Source organism: Adelges cooleyi, unplaced genomic scaffold (genome assembly GCF_023614345.1).
Source record: "Adelges cooleyi isolate 19-005CV unplaced genomic scaffold, UGA_ACOO_1.1 ACOO_flye_CR_arks_rails_tigmint_CR_PRNA_1, whole genome shotgun sequence".
In the NCBI taxonomy this organism is placed as follows: Eukaryota; Metazoa; Arthropoda; class Insecta; order Hemiptera; family Adelgidae; genus Adelges; species Adelges cooleyi.
The window spans coordinates 7,411,612-7,428,105 of NW_026095751.1; the positions used below are offsets into that span (position 1 = coordinate 7,411,612).

The following is a 16,494-nucleotide window of genomic DNA, read 5'->3' on the forward strand; positions in this document are numbered from 1 at the left end:
CTAGTGATGCTTACAAAAAATAATTTTTTAGTTATTAAAACATTTAAAAAATTTATGAACAGCAGCTGGTGGCACACCAAATGTAATCAATCAACTCGGTTCCCTAAAAAAATGTTTGTAATATTAATAGAATTTTTTGTAGTGATTGGTATTTTTAAAATTATAAACCCAAAAGTTTGGTTTTCCCGGGTTATTTCTAAATTTTTTGCTAATAATTAATTTAAGCTTAGATTTTTATTTGTAAATTCAAGCATCTGATGTTTTTAATAACTGATAGCTCCTAAATCCTAAGAGCTAATTTTTAATCTTATTAAAATGGTATATGATTTTGTACTTAGTTTTTTCAGAATTTGTCATTGTTTGTTCATTTATTTGTAAATTTGTCTTTTTTTATTATGTTAAACTAGTTTTAATTGTTATTTAATTGATAAGCGAGGTCATTTAAAGCTCATTTAGCCAAATTTTATAATTTTAACCTTCTACTGTTGTCTGTTACAGTTAAAGTTAAAGTAGTTCAATCATTTCATTGTACTTAGAATATTAAATAAGTAGGTAGTAAACATATTATTTACTGTAAGACAACAAAACAAATAATCGTGTATATTAATATAGTAACTAGTAAGTATATTAATAATAGTGGCGTGATTTATATGTAACCTATCTAAATAATGTTTAAGTAAACCACGTGATGTCAAAAGTCATCATTTGGCAATGTTCTATAATTGAAGGCATAAATAGATGTTTACATTAGGGATTGTTACTCACTTAGGTTTACGTATGCTAACTGTTATTAAGTAAATTTATTTGCTCACACTATACTGTATCTTTCTACAAGTATTTAATTATTACTTTATTTTTGTCGCAGTGAAAAATTATTATCATTATTACTATACAAGTTGTGCTTTCTATTTCTATTTTTAGTTAATATTGGTACCTACAACAAACTTCGACTCAAATAATTACAAACCATTAAAAAAACAGGTTAGCCGTTTATGCTTAGAACTGCTTTCTCAAAGAGGTTTCTAAATTACTTAAATGCAGAAAAATAATAAATCTTCAAGACATATACCCCCCAATGCCATTGTACTGCTTTTTTTTAGTGTATTAAACCTTTGTCGGAAAAACTAAAAAATCTTGAACCTGAGTCCGGACCCCTGATTAGAACTGTAGTATTAATTGTTTTTAATAATAACGATAATAGTATTTTAACCAAATATTTTGATCCATATTTTTAAAAAAATTAACAACTAACCAATTAAATGTAAAAAGAAAATTTTTTTTAGTGAGCATAAAAAAACATGTATTTTGATTGCCAAATCATCTATGAATTGGATATAGAGGACATGTATTACACCTAAATCGTCAATGCATATTTTATACATTTATCCATCAGATATAATTTCAACTGGACATCGTCAAAAAATATTTGTTATTATATAGGAATGTTCATTTTATGTATCTGTTTATATTTATATAATTTAGCCGTCATAATGAAGGCTAAAAATATTAATTGATTGTACATGTTTTCTTGGCATTCCCTTTTAACAAAACAATTACTATTGAATATCTCTTTTAAGACATACAAAGGATATAATTTATTATTCTTGACCCGGGCAATATTTAGTGCTATAATTTATAATTAATAATCGATGTAACATAAAAACTACACGGAAAATCTCATCCCAAAATGGCAAAATCAGTCAACATTTTGCACATAAGTCGTTATAATATTTGAAATAGTCTTAAGAGTGAACACGTTGCGGATATGGCTCTTTAGTAGTTTATTCAATTAAATATTAACGTGAGTAATCCAATACATTTGCCGTTATTTGACCACTTGGCAACTGTGGGTATTATTACAGTGTTGGTGGCCACAATTAAAATCTCCACATTAATAACACATATTTAATGAGTTTGGTAGACACAATTTATTTGGTTTCTTGTTCGCATACAGGACATATGTACCGCAAAAAGTCTTTTATGTAAGCCGTAACCCTAACAATAAGACTTTGAGAAAAAACCGTTCATCAATCAAAATTGAACGTTTAATAATTTCTATAATGTATGTATTCTCACCGGGAAAGGTGCCTGTGCGTATAGCAGTATTAGACTCCATGGCAACAAACAGTACAACAATATACTCAATGATGTTTTAACCAACGTACTATACATTTATATTTTTTGTTTGACGATTACAGTTCTTCGTTGTAATGTATTAGCCGTGTAGATTGGGGAGTGAAATAATGTATAATATGTATTTTATTATAGTAAAACGTACACTCTTTGAACTTGTTATTTCTACGAAATTTAACAGTAATGTTTGTTACATAATATTTTCTTAATTTATCGTTGGTAAAATGTGCGCAAACTATTGCGTTTGTATTACTACGGTTGTTTGTAATTTTTTTGAAATCGTTTGATGTGATCAATTCTAATTAAACTACCGTAACGTCATAAAAGTACATTAGACATGACATCTCAAGTGTCGTCGAGTAGGTCAAATGGAACTTTATCACATCCGAGTAAAGGTTCTATAATTGACCGCCCAAACAGTTGTTCCAACAAAAGCTTAATGCATGATAAATCGTGTCCCGTGCACTCAAGATTTACATCGTACAAGACTATTGGACAATGTCATGATAAAATGGAAGAGCTCGAAAGGCAAAATATTCGTCTAATTTCAAAGGTAAATTACCGCTAATTTAATACGTTAATAGTACATAAAAATTACTATGATAAATAATTATAAAATAATTTTATTAAAAACCAATAAGAATATAAAATAATTATAATTTTGTTAAAAATAAATAGGTTAAAGTCTTAAAATACCAACTAAAAACGGCGTCTGTCTTGTATACTAATATTCACCAGAGACCCGAGAAACCATTAACTAGACATTCTCAAAGGTTTGCAAAAAATGTTTTTTTTTTATTAGCAAAATATGTAGTTGAAAAATAAATTGCTTAACAACAGGTCAACGCCAGTCAAGATGCAGAAAATATCTAGATTATCTAGAGTAGATTTTGAAGATGAACCTAAAATTTCTACACTTCCAGACAGAGTTAGTTATAACAATTAATAAAAATAATTATATTTACAAGGTGATTTCGATAATAAAACATTTATAAATAAATAATGTTTTAGAAATTCGAAAGTACAGAATCGTTTGATAGCGAAAATAGTCTGGTAGAAAACAAAAGTAAACTTAGAGAAAACATTGAGCTTATTCATTCTCACAGAGTTATAAAGAGCATGGAAATAAAAATAGAGATGTTACAGGCCCAGTGTAAAGCTTATGAACAAAATCTTATAGACGTCAACGAATTGTTTCAAAAGGAAAAAGTCGTTCACGGTACTACATATTTTTACAAATATTATAAAAGTCTAATTTACTACGAATAGTGTCAAGTAATAATTTTCTATTTGCGTTTAATACCTATAGAAAAATTAAAAGAAGAATATATCAAGGAGAGTCAAAAGTTTAGTGAATTGAAACCTAAGCTTAATGCATATAAAGAGACGAACAAAGCACTGGAGGAACAAATTCTGGATTTGCAAGTAAATAATAAATATGTTTTAAATTACTTTTCCTCGAGATAATATTATTTCTACGTTGATAAGTCTATTATTATAATATTAAGAAAGAGAAAATATCACTACGAGAACATAATCAAAAACTTCTTCAGCTATCTTCAAAACCACAATCAAATAATAATGGAATAAAGGTAAGTTGAAATAGACACTATGTCACTTTGAGCTTGGAATTAAGAAAATATGCGTTTAAATTTTTTATTTAGCTAAAAGAATTAGAAGACAACTTTTCGGACTCCCGAATTAGCCTTTTGAAGCAAATGGAAGAGAATAGCAAATATATAGCCGAATTAAAGGGTACCATAAATGTCATGGAAAGTAGAATTAGTAACTACCTTGATGAAAATGAACAGTTAAAAGTGAGTCTATGCAATATAATTTTTTTTTTAAATTTAATTATTAATTTAATTTTAGAATCAGAAATTAGAAACAACAAGAGAACTGGAGATAAAAGAAAAGAAAATAATCGAAAAGAAAAATGAAATTGAGGAAATGAGGAAAGAAAGTTTGAAATTAAAAGAAAAATTGGAAGTACGCTGAAATTTGCCAATACAACTGTTAATTGTCAAATTAATATTTAAACAATGTATTTTGTAGGCTAGTCTTAATGTATTGATACCAAATGACGTTAAAGTGTGTTCAGTTCAAAACGGTTCGGACACTGAAGATAAAAAGTAAATACCCAGTTGTATTTTAATGTATCGTTGTATTTTACTTTATAGCTTTGATACATTTTTAATTTCTCTTATCATAGATTGAAAAGTCAAATCCAAGATCTTCATCAAGAACAAACGAAAATTAACCAAGCCCTAAATTCTCAGTCTTACTTAAATACTATATTAAAAGAAAAAGTAATACCTTTTTTATTTTAACGTTTTTTAAATAGTTTTTTATAAAGCGATTTGCAGGTTGAACAGTCGGAGTGTGATCTAAAGGTAGCTACACAAATAATGAAGATTCTCTTAAATTTGTTTATCAACATATCGTCGTTGAATATTTCTGAGCCTCTCATAACTACCATAGAAATGATCGAAAAGTCCGTGAGTTTAATGAAAAAACATTTCGACGTCAACATAGAAAACAAAGATTTTGAAGAAGTGATAAAAAGAATGTTAGAGGTTCTGATTGGCTTCAGAGATCAAATGTTTAAGACACAAACTTCGTTTCATCAAGCACAACGGACAATAAAACCCACGGTCAATATTGTAAGCTTTCCGTCTAGTGAGTCTGTAAGTGTTATACAATTAAATATTAGTACCTTAATTATTATATTTTATTTACAATGCAACTAGTCTAATAATGTAGGTATTTTGAACAGTACTTTTAAAACTTCAAGTTTTAAGGTGTTTTTGTATCAAACCCCCTACATTTTGGCTGAAGTATTCACATCATTCTATTAATTATACGAGAGCTCCGATTCAATAGTATTACTAACAATTTTTGCTAGTATAATTATTATAAAAGCTATTAATTCTTTTTAAAATTTCGAATTTTTTAATACAAAGTTCATGTAAAATTTCTCATTAGTTTAAATTATTAATTTAAAAATACATTTTCAGATAATTATACAGTGCGTTAAATTGAAAAGTGAGCAGATATGATTTCTGGAACGATTTGGGATTAAAATTAATTGATTCGTCCAGATTTTGGTTTTGTTTGTGAATTTTATCCTGTCTAATTTGTTTATTGAGTACAATATGTAATGTATATATATATATATATATTTTAATTTATAAATGTTACAGAGCTGCACGACTGATCCGACTCCAAACAATACGGCACAACTAGAAATTCATATTGACAGTTTGAGTTTTACCGTTGAAAGTCTTCAACATTTGAAGTATGTAATTATTGATAAATTTTCTAATTTTTTAACCGAGTACAACATATTCACGTACATTCTGCCTTCTAGGTCAATTCATCTTGAACCAAATGTATTTCTAACGTGGGGTTTTAAAGATCAAGAAGACGTTGCCTATTCACCTAGCAGACTGGCTTGGGCAACCGACTTCAATTGCAGTTGTTTTTATCGCAGCACTAACAGTGCAGAACTCTTACACTTTGTCACCAAGGTAACGCATTTTGCCATTTATCGGATGTATGATAAGTGTTTTTTTATTTTACAGCATGGTTTATTTGTAAACGTGCACTTGGTCAGTGGCAAAGACTCACCAGTTGTCGCTACCGGATTGCTAAACACTGCAGATTCTATAAACAACCCAATGGTGAAATTCAATCTGATCGTTCCGATTAAAGGGGAAAACGTAGACGCTAAACTGAAATGTTCATTCCAGCTCTTTTGTGACTCCGAAGACATACAAAAATATGGGACCCGTTTATACAATATTGACAGCAATAACTAATTCGCTAGCGCAATATTTTTTTATGTAGAATCCGGATTTAAATTCTGTAGGATTTCTATTGAAAATACCACAACTTAAGCGTTAATTTAGAGCTTACATGTTTCTCGCGAGTGTCGTAACTTATCATATTATATACTGTGTTGAGGGTTAATACAATTTATACTTTTATTGTGATATTATTTTTAGTAAGACATATATTGTAGTATTATGAAACTAAATCTATAATTACAACAATTATGATGACCCATTCAGTACATCTTAGCCAGTTCATAAATTACGTTTTTGTGTAAAATTAATAGGTGAACGGTCTCGAGATGAACTGGGTGGGTTAAACGATCAGAAAGTAATAATTTATAAACAATTATTTTATTATGTATACGGCAAATAAATGATTTTTTTTTAATTACGTTTTTACGATTTCCAATCGACATTTCTTACCTAAAATATGAAATATTACCTTTTTATTTCCATTTTAATTTGTCAGTCGACTGTTCGAGGTTTATATGTAAAAAATGAATAATAATTGACGATTATATACTAATCCTATGGAATATGTTTATACGTGTAAATAACTATAAATGCAGCATTGGAGACTAATTACATGAATTGATTCGCTAGTAAAACATTATGACTATAATTATCAAAACTTATATTAACACAACTTGTATTCAGAAAACGGGTATCGCATTGTAATTTGTATATTGTTATTAAATTAAATTTAGTGTTGGTTATGTTATGTATCGAGTCAATTTTTATTTTACTGTATACCAAGGACGACGTTGGATAGGTTGTAATGTTTTGATACTTATCTACAGTGGGTAGTATATTGTTTAATTTGCATGAATATAATATAAAGGAAATACCTAATTAATATTTGCATTAATATTCAATAAAGAAGTAAAAAAACATACAGATAATCAACATGATCCCAAATTCTAATAGATTCGACATTTAAGTTATAAGCACCCTACCGGCTACACATACCACTCTTTAAGGGGTTGCGTATAGGCAATTTTCCTTATTAAATTTTCTTGGTACTAAAGATTCTTTATTGACATTGAATTATTTTATAATACAATACCAATTTCCACTCGAGACGTTTTTTTAAAGCTCCTACTTCTGATGTGTAATTTAAAGTTTTATTGAAAATTCCTATAAAAAAAATGTTTTTTAGAAAGAGAAACTTAGACTGTGTCTTGTGGAAAGAGATTTTTTTTAGTTTAGAAATGCATCCCAAAAAAAAAAAATATTTTAACACAATTATTCTACTTTATAAATATTCTATTAATTTTTTTGATAAATAATTTTGTTTTTTTTACTTATTGTTAGTACTAAAAACCTAACCAATAAAGAATTGTAAAACTAAAACACTCCTTTTTTGGGGAGGGGGAGGTCATTGTAAAAGTTATGAGTCAGTTATAATATTTCTAAACTCAAAAAAACGTATTCATAATTAAATTTTTAATGCGCAGTGTACAGAATGCTATATTGTTTGGTTTTTCCTAGAAAACTACATGTGAGGAGTCCTTTTTTTTTGGTAATATATTGATTATTATTTAAGTTTTCAAACTAATATGTTAACTATTAAAATTATATATTTTTTTAAACATAATATTCAAATCCGTAGGAAAAACAAAATCGAGAAAGGTGATGTAATTTTTTCCTAATCAATGTTTCTAGGATGATATTTTTAAATGGGTATATATCGGTCATACTGATTACAGTAATCATTCTGGTCATCAGCGTTATTTGTATGGCATTTCGTTTTTATTGGCCAACATGTATTTTGGCCTCGATATAAGGTCTTTCGGTGGTTTTGATATTGTTTTCTTTTTCTTTTGGATAAATCAATTTTTATTGGGTTTGTATTAAACAATTTGAAAATGATTGTCTGCAATACTTATATCGCTTACAGCCAATCAAATATATAGGTATATAGGGCAATTTTAAATCGTTATCCTTGTAAAGACGATCAATAAGCCTACCACATTCTGGCCTTAATCGAACTATGTACCACATATTATGATATGTCACGTTTTGTCACAGGTAAATGATCACAGTAACAAGATGTGCGTACGTAATTATACGCCATGTCGATGTATAAAACGGTGATGAACCCTTGCGGGGCGTATCAGTCGAACAGGTTTGCTAAAAATAATCATAATCGATAATAGTCGTCATAAATAATGGTCTCGCCTACAACACGAACGGTAATTATTACATTAATAAACACCGATTGTTAAGTATAGGATATACGGTTTTACATAAAGTCGCAGTTAATTACTTACATGATTTCATTTGTGTATTATTTTTTTTTTTTGTCTTAGATCATCGCATCGGCGTGGTTAATGATGACCGTGACGGTAATCGACGGGCAGATCAATCGCTACATAAATCCTGCTTGGCTGGAAATGGACGCCAACAGCGAATATTATCCTGGCGGAGAGGTGGTTGGTCAAATATTGAGGTCGTACGGGTTAGGCGACAACTACGGTGGTTCCCGGTACAGGTCCCCAGGTTACAGGAGCAGAGACGGCGGCTACAGGAGTTCGTATGCTCGGGGCAGGATACTCGACAACAAATTAAACAACGCCTACGACGTCGATCCGCTGGAATACCTAGACCACACCTACGACTACGTTGACAGTACCAACAGGTAAAACAATTAATGCGACTTATATTATATAGCGTGATCTACGAGTATATTGTATGTATCAATTATTTCATTTAAATTAAATTCTGTCATTTAATATGCGCAATAAAAGATAAAAAAAAAAGTTAGAAATCGCTGTATATTGGCGTGACTAAAATCGAGTCAAAGCCAACATAATAAATCTAACTATATATTTTAACAAACATTAATACTATAGCATTATTTTTACCTGCGCGCGCTACTCAACCGCACTCCACCTCCAGTCTTAAATTTATAAAAAAGTTAACAACTTTAAAAGTAATTATTCAAAACTGGTTATCGGCCAGTAAAATTTTTCAGCAAATTATTCTTAATAGGTTATTAAATAAGTACGTTACCATTTAAGTTTGGAGAAATAGAAAGGATAAAAGTTTGAATATTGTAAAATATCATAAACTATTGTGTCTCCAAAAAAAAAAACTACAAAACTGTAATTATTTTTAAGAGAAACCGAGTGTCTTATCATTAATGAAACACCCTTTGTATTTATATAGATATATACAGTATACACATATCTTTATAATATAATATATTAAATATTCATAGGTATATGTAAACTTCGCTATCAAGTAAAACCTAAAGACCGAACTTAAGTAGGTACCAGGTATAAATATAATTAATTATACTCGGATGGGTGTATATGAAGACGCCTCTAGTTTACAACTCGTGTATACATATTATATAGTAATACTTTCAATGCTTACATATTAAATTTATGCGTTTCGCTTCATCACAGACGTAATTTGTACCCTTATCTAATCAATTAGAAACTGTGTAGTCGTTGTTTTTAATTCGAATCTGAAAACCAAACAAGGACGGGTAACTTTTTCATAGAAAATCGTCAAATAATGTTATGCTCGATTATTTATGTATAATCCAATCTTGTCGTTAATATTCTTTTTTAACATTCATCAACTACTGTGTTTTCAGTCATATTTATCGTCAGGAATTATTATTCAATAATTTAATAGCATCTGATAGTGACTATTGCCATTAAACATATTTTTATTATAAAACAAATTTAGCCATAAATGTTACTCCGAGAAGGGCAACAAGTATCAAAGTATAAATAAGTCTTAAATCTCAAATTAGATTGATCGACTGTACAAATAATTAATACTAACATAAACTACTAACTAAAATTCAAGAATTCGAAATTTTACCCTCCTAGTCTTTTTAGCCCAAGTCTTGGTCACGTTGTAATGTATTGTAATATGACTGTATTACATCCACAGGGCATCAAACCGGTACCGAAACAGTCATTTGGTGCCTAGAAGGACCAGGATCAATATGACCCCGATATCAAAGAACACTTACTTGCCGTCGGATTACGCGGATCGCGGCATGTCTCTTGTGTATTCTACTTCGGCGATAGGCACTACAATGGATCCGGACACCGACCGGGATTTTCAGTCGTTGTACAGGAACAGAGATTACAGGAGTAGAGTGTTGAATCCCAGAGCGACCAGGACTCCGGGAACGGTGGCAACCGCCGTCGACAATGATGAAGAGCAGCATCAGCTTCGAAAATCCCAGTAACATACAAAATAACTACTCAAAAAAATGTTTGCGAGTGCAATCATTTTTGAAAGTAAATTTAAGGAACTAACACAATTACGGCGATGTCGCCGTGCGGTCTGATAGTTTCACGTTTTGAATATTATGTATGTTGTGAATAAAAAGAAAACGTAATATATCATTTATTTTTTTTGTCCGACTTTTGTTTCTATTACTATTGTTACTGTTACGCAACCGTATAATATACAGCAGATCACGATTCTTGGCGACGCCTCGAGTGAAATCATGCACGCACTAGTTTTTTTGGCTTCGCTACCGGGCGGTATATTAACGTCACGCAAATTTACCTATATATATATATATATATATATATATATATATTTATACTAAAATATACACATCTAAAGATACAAAATCATAATGTTCAAGCAAAATCAAACCAAACACGTGAAAAATGACTAAGAAATATCAAGAAGACATCGCCCAAGCCACGACAAAAAATAATACATTTCGAGTTGCTCCAATACAAGTATAAAATATGAATATTATCGTTGTTTTTTTTCTTCTGCAGCCTGTATTACTCGAGCGAATCTACTACTGCTGGCCTCCGTTACAAAATCTCCCAGCTCAGCGTTTTAAGAGGCCTTCACATTAGAATATGTTGTCATAATGGGTATCAAAATTAAAATATTAAAATAAAAAAATGTTAATATATTTTTTTTTTAACTACCTTAAAAATGAGACATTATAAAATATTTCTCTATAGACACGTAGATAGAATTTTGTTTAAATTTAATTTGTAACATGAGGTGATTTCGCTTTAAACCATACTAATAGAAGTGCGGTACAGGGTTTTTCATATAAAACGCGTGTAACAGACAATACGTTTTACTGTGACAGCCTCTTAACGTTACCTACTGTTCTCGTTCTCCATTTCTATATTCGCATATTATTGCACTTATTTGTGTTGTATTGTTAAACGCACAGACGAGACGTCAAGAATATCTTTCACAAACCGACGTTTTGTTCGCGACAAAACGCTTAACGCGTACACTACTCATATACTATTTCCCATGAAAAATAACCGGTTTTATACAATAAATAATACACCGTTTCATATGCATATTATACTATTATACACACACAGACTCACCGCACGCTACATATTATATTTATATAGTTCAATCATTTGTTTATGTACACTGTACATAAAATATATATGGTACTTGCTCTTTGGGACGACTCAGCGTCTGTACAACTCGGTGTGCGTATGCTCCAGTTAAGGTTCATTGTTAGTTTTCATCATTTTTGCAACACTATCGTTATTGTTATTTATTAAGGTAAAACATTTTCGTGATCTGCATTTATATTAAACCTGACCGATGGTTGTAGTAATGGGTTACCGATCGCGCTACTTGCGGGCTGCGGCTGCCAGTCACAGTCACTAGTTGGTCCAGCGAGCGACCCAAAATGACCCTGACACGTCTATTTGGTATATAATTATTATTATTAAACGAACGGCAGCAGCTACTCGGCTCTTCGTGTAGTGCCATTTAAAGCTTGGAATAATTGATAAAGTAAAAACAAAAAAAACACGGTTTAAGGATAAACAACGATCACAAAAAAGTTGCGCAAATACGACTCGGCGCAAACAAACACATGGGGTTGGTATAATGTCTAAGTATATACGCATTGGTAACTGTTTATAACATTTTGTAACGATCCATCAATTCATTTCCTATGAACCTAATGTATACCAAACTATGAGCGTCGAGCAATTTGAAAATAATAAGCATGACAAATCAAGGAGAAAGTATTAATAAGGCAATTTATCGTTAGTCACCTGAATAAAACAAAATCAAAAATAGTGTTATTTAGCTGGTTATTTTTTTTCGAATGATTGAGTGTACGTGTACTTGGGACAAAATTATTAACGATAAACGTAGCTACTGGAAAATCTACCTTCAAATATCTTAAGCTTATGTCATAAAAATGTAGGGTTGTAAACAATTTGTATCCAATATCCATGACCTTTTCTAATATATTATTATAGACGTATTATGATTATATACACAGATCATATTTTATTTTATACATTTTTTTATTGTTCCACGCTGCTTCAGCTATTAAAAAAGAACTAAAAATTATCATTTATTTGAATAAATCCTTGCTTATAGGTTATAAGCAACTAATAAGTTCATTGCTATCTCGATACTTTGTTCATAATTTTTGGTACTCATTTAAATCCTGGTAGTGAACATTCGCGATTTTATCATGAATAGCGTTTTATCGTTATTTATCTAAAAGGGAAATGTAATTATTAATTTTTATAATACAAAATACATTTTAATAAACAAGAAAAATTTAGGTGTATTTGGCAAAAGGAAACATTGTAAAGTCAAAATAATTATAATTTCTTTTCTACTAGAATCCAAAGTTCTCCGGCCCTAAGGAAAATTTGCCTTTATTTCGATTAATAAAAATTAGATTTGTCAGGGCATTAATATTTTCAGTTGTAATATTCTGAAGTAAAATACTCAAGCAAATAGTCAAGCAATACTACATTTTATATTGCAATACAAATGAAAACATCATAGATGTATATCATTAGACTTGAAATTGTTTTTCTTTACTGACATAAAATGAATAATTAAATATAAGAAATATATTAAAAGTAGATAACGTTCAAAAGTGAAAAGCCTTAAACGCGATCATATAGTAACGAGTAAATTTTCAAATAACGTAATAATAGAGTATTGTTACTCTAAGGCATCAATGTAAAACAGTGTCAACAATAAACATTATGTAATATTTCATGGACAACAACATATATAGATTTCCTATTGGTAATAACTAATAATTGTGCTTATGAGTTATGACTAGTAATAATAACATAAATGAAAAGTTGTAAATTATCACATTAACACAAAATATACAGCTAGTCTTTCTATTTTCCGATAAGTACTATAATAGTAGTTATATGTTCATCGTTGTTGTTTTATCAATATAATTTAATAATCATACTCGATAGACATTGATGTGATTGTCCGATTGTCGTAAGCCCTAATAATTGTGGCTTGTGTCAGAAGCCCACGCATCGTTTGTTTTAGACCTGCGCTTTATGAAATTCCTATATCAGCTAATGTCAATATAGTCATGTCGTGAAAGTTTCACGACATTCAACTTGTGACGTTTCGTATTTTAAACCTATATACAAAATTATAATTTTATTACACGCCGCTAAAAATTTGACAATACAGTGAAAACCGTATTGTAGTATACATAATACATGGCTGATGGCATATATAAATACAAATTTCACTATATGAGTTGAGAGACAAAATTAATATTATATGATTCGTAAACTAGTTTTGTTTTTCTATTACGCGTACGCCGAAGACAAATTATTAAATTAGGTTAACTCGTAAATTGTGTTGGATAATACTGGACATTGATGATTATACAAAATAATCGAACTAACCGAGATTAATATTGTTCCGTTTAATAAACGTTGACTGATACATTTTTCTCATGTGTAGACGGCGGATGGGTAGTTGAGACAGAGAAAATGGGGATTGGAAGTGTCTAAAGTGTTTTAAGAACAACTGTATATCGTTCCTGTTTGTAAAGAAAATCTGTATTATCTTGCGGGGAGCATTGATAGTCCTAAACCTCCCGGCGGTCGTGTCATATAAAAATCTGTACTACAGGTTGCTGTCTTTTTTTTTCTTTATTACCTATTTAAAAAAATTGATTAGACCGTGTTTACGATGCACGTTTGGCGCAAAGTTAAAAACGTGAACAATTATTTTGAGTTATAACGCGAGTTACCAATATTAATGGAACACCGGAGAGACGGGGGGAAGTCGCTTACAACAAGAGTAAAAGGAAACGCTACCGCTAAGCTATACTATTCGTGGTCGACACAGTCTATAGTAGTGTATTCAAACGTTACTCAGTCATGTTGTCGGTGAATGTTGTGCTAAGTACTAAGTACATTTTTGCTGCTCGCAACCGAAATTTAATGTTCAAATTAATCAATTAAGTCGTGTGCCAACTATACTGGAAATGCTAATTAAACAATATACTGACATCTGTTGTGAATTTCCACTCCGAAACCACGAACTCAGGTGTGTAATATAACATAAAAAGTTATTATAACCAATACACAAATTAAGCAATTTAAATTATTTTTAATTTATTCTTAGCCATAATTCATTGCTATATAATTTATACGAAATTATTGATTTCCATACGATAAATTTAAATTATTTATACAATTTATTTACAATGAATTTAAAGTTGACATAAAGTTATTGGTGAATTTTATGTCTGTTTTCCAAAAGTTTAATGACAACCGTGGTCTTTAATGAGCTTGCCAATAATTTTTTTTCTCATTTTAATTGTGTATGTTAAATATCTCAACAACAACTTTTCAAAATATGGGGACTTTTCTAATTTTTTTTTAATTATGGTTGAGGGGATCTAGACGTGGATAACATCCAAATAATATTAGTTGTATAATAGTAAAACCATCAGTGCTTATATATTATATATATAAGTAAAATATTTTTACACCACCCTTTGCTAAAATACCCGCGATCTTTCATAAAATTAAAATTTGAAAATAAATAAAGTAATAGATTCATGGTAAATTATATTTTCAATTATTTCTCAACTATTATTTCCGGTTTTTTGAGACTTGCCGCAATCCCGATGTTACGTTATAGTACTTACTTTAAATTTATAAAAAAAAAAAATGTCAGTTTTTGCATAACTAGTATGTATAATTTAGTTAACTGTGTTAATATAGTTAAGCCTTTTTTTTTTTAAATTGAGAGCAGTTATTTTGTAAATATCTTTTATCTAAATTGCACATGAGAAAAAAAAATAATACTACACACGAGTTCACACACTATTACTACTAATTTACAGTTTGAACTAGTTAAACTATAAAGTAGTTCACTGTACAAGTATAATATTAAAGATTCTTATAAATGTAAATTTAAATTTTAAACATGACGTTATTATCTTTTCATCGAGTGACACTAATACTATGTATTTGCCAATAACGTTATCTATAATATTGTACTTAAAAATAATATTATGTATTGTTACGGTTTTTTTATTTCCAGTATTATAGAACGCAAAGTATTACTATCGGCTATGCGTGATATATAGTTTATATATAAATAGTTTGTATTTTACTACAATGCAATATTCTTCGTTGTGCTTAAAAGGAATATTTTATACTGTTCAGTGTTCAGTGTTCACACTACATACGAATATTGACCTCGATCTAATTCGAAAGAAACGTAGAAGTTAGAAAAGAACTGTCGATATTTTATTTCAGGACAATTGTATCTATGTTACTATAATATATTTAATAAGCAATAGTGCGGTGGCGGTGGCAAAAAAGAAATAATAGGCAATAGCCAATACGTATGTCAACATTAAGGAACAACGTACATAAAATTGATCTATCTGAAAACTAGTCGGTGTGAATACGCAAAGTGTTGTCACGGGCGTTTTAATCTTGTTTGTCTTGTTTTGGCTTAATGTACTCACATACACACACACACACACACTGGACACACACCTTCCGCATACACGTGCTCAAATAAGCGTAATTCAATTTAATATCACATTACATAATATATTATCTTTTTAAAAAAAAAATACTGATTTCGTTTTGATTATTATGCAGGCATTTTTAAAGTTATAAAAACATAAGATACTTTGTAGATATCAATGAATTTGCGAATAATCACAAGCATAATTTACTTTGTAATATTGAAAACACATTTTGTGTTTATTAAGTAGGCACTAAATTAAAATATGTTATAGTTAAGCACAAAAGTTTATCAGATTTTTTTTTTTTAATTGAACAGACTAAATTTATTACCGCTATAATACCTGTGGATTATTATTATTTATCATATAACTATGAAACCATATTAAACAAATTAGATTTTAGAACAACGCGTTACCTAATTAATTTAATCGGAAATAAGTTGTATAGTGTTCAAAATATAATTGTCTTGATTGAATTTATTTTGCGTGAAAAAGAAAATTTATAGAAAGTCTTACCGATCGCCGATCGGATAATTTCTATTTTCAATACATTTTTTCTTGAATTTCTGCGTTAACTTTCTTTTGATTTTTAAACGCGAAAGGTGTCAAACACAGTTCGAGGTCATTAATAGTTTTTTTTTTTGTAAATCGATGTTAGGCTGTTGTTGAAAACAATCTGAAGAGATCTATATTGTTATATCGAATAACCGTGGCGTTGTACATCTGGCTCGGTCGTTGCGCGGTTTCCACCTACAA

The 16,494-nt window shown here is 29.8% G+C and overlaps 2 protein-coding genes across 2 annotated transcripts; both read left to right on the plus strand.

Annotated features, from left to right (window-relative positions):
- The first annotated feature begins 1,705 nt into the window (after positions 1-1,705).
- LOC126833652 (centromere protein F-like) lies at positions 1,706-6,605 on the plus strand. Its single transcript, XM_050565100.1, has 15 exons — positions 1,706-2,127; positions 2,199-2,686; positions 2,812-2,906; positions 2,974-3,061; positions 3,145-3,352; positions 3,443-3,558; positions 3,642-3,725; positions 3,798-3,950; positions 4,006-4,122; positions 4,189-4,265; positions 4,346-4,442; positions 4,500-4,820; positions 5,337-5,431; positions 5,504-5,663; positions 5,718-6,605. The coding sequence occupies exons 2-15, from the start codon at positions 2,471-2,473 to the stop codon at positions 5,952-5,954; spliced, it is 2,064 nt and encodes a 687-aa protein (XP_050421057.1). The 5' UTR covers positions 1,706-2,127; positions 2,199-2,470; the 3' UTR covers positions 5,955-6,605.
- A 1,447-nt stretch (positions 6,606-8,052) lies between these two features.
- Positions 8,053-10,328, plus strand: LOC126834362 (uncharacterized). The gene is made up of 3 exons (XM_050566230.1): positions 8,053-8,164; positions 8,282-8,610; positions 9,882-10,328. Exons 1-3 carry the CDS (start codon positions 8,141-8,143, stop codon positions 10,183-10,185), a joined length of 657 nt encoding a protein of 218 aa, XP_050422187.1. The 5' UTR covers positions 8,053-8,140; the 3' UTR covers positions 10,186-10,328.
- Positions 10,329-16,494: the final 6,166 nt, after the last annotated feature.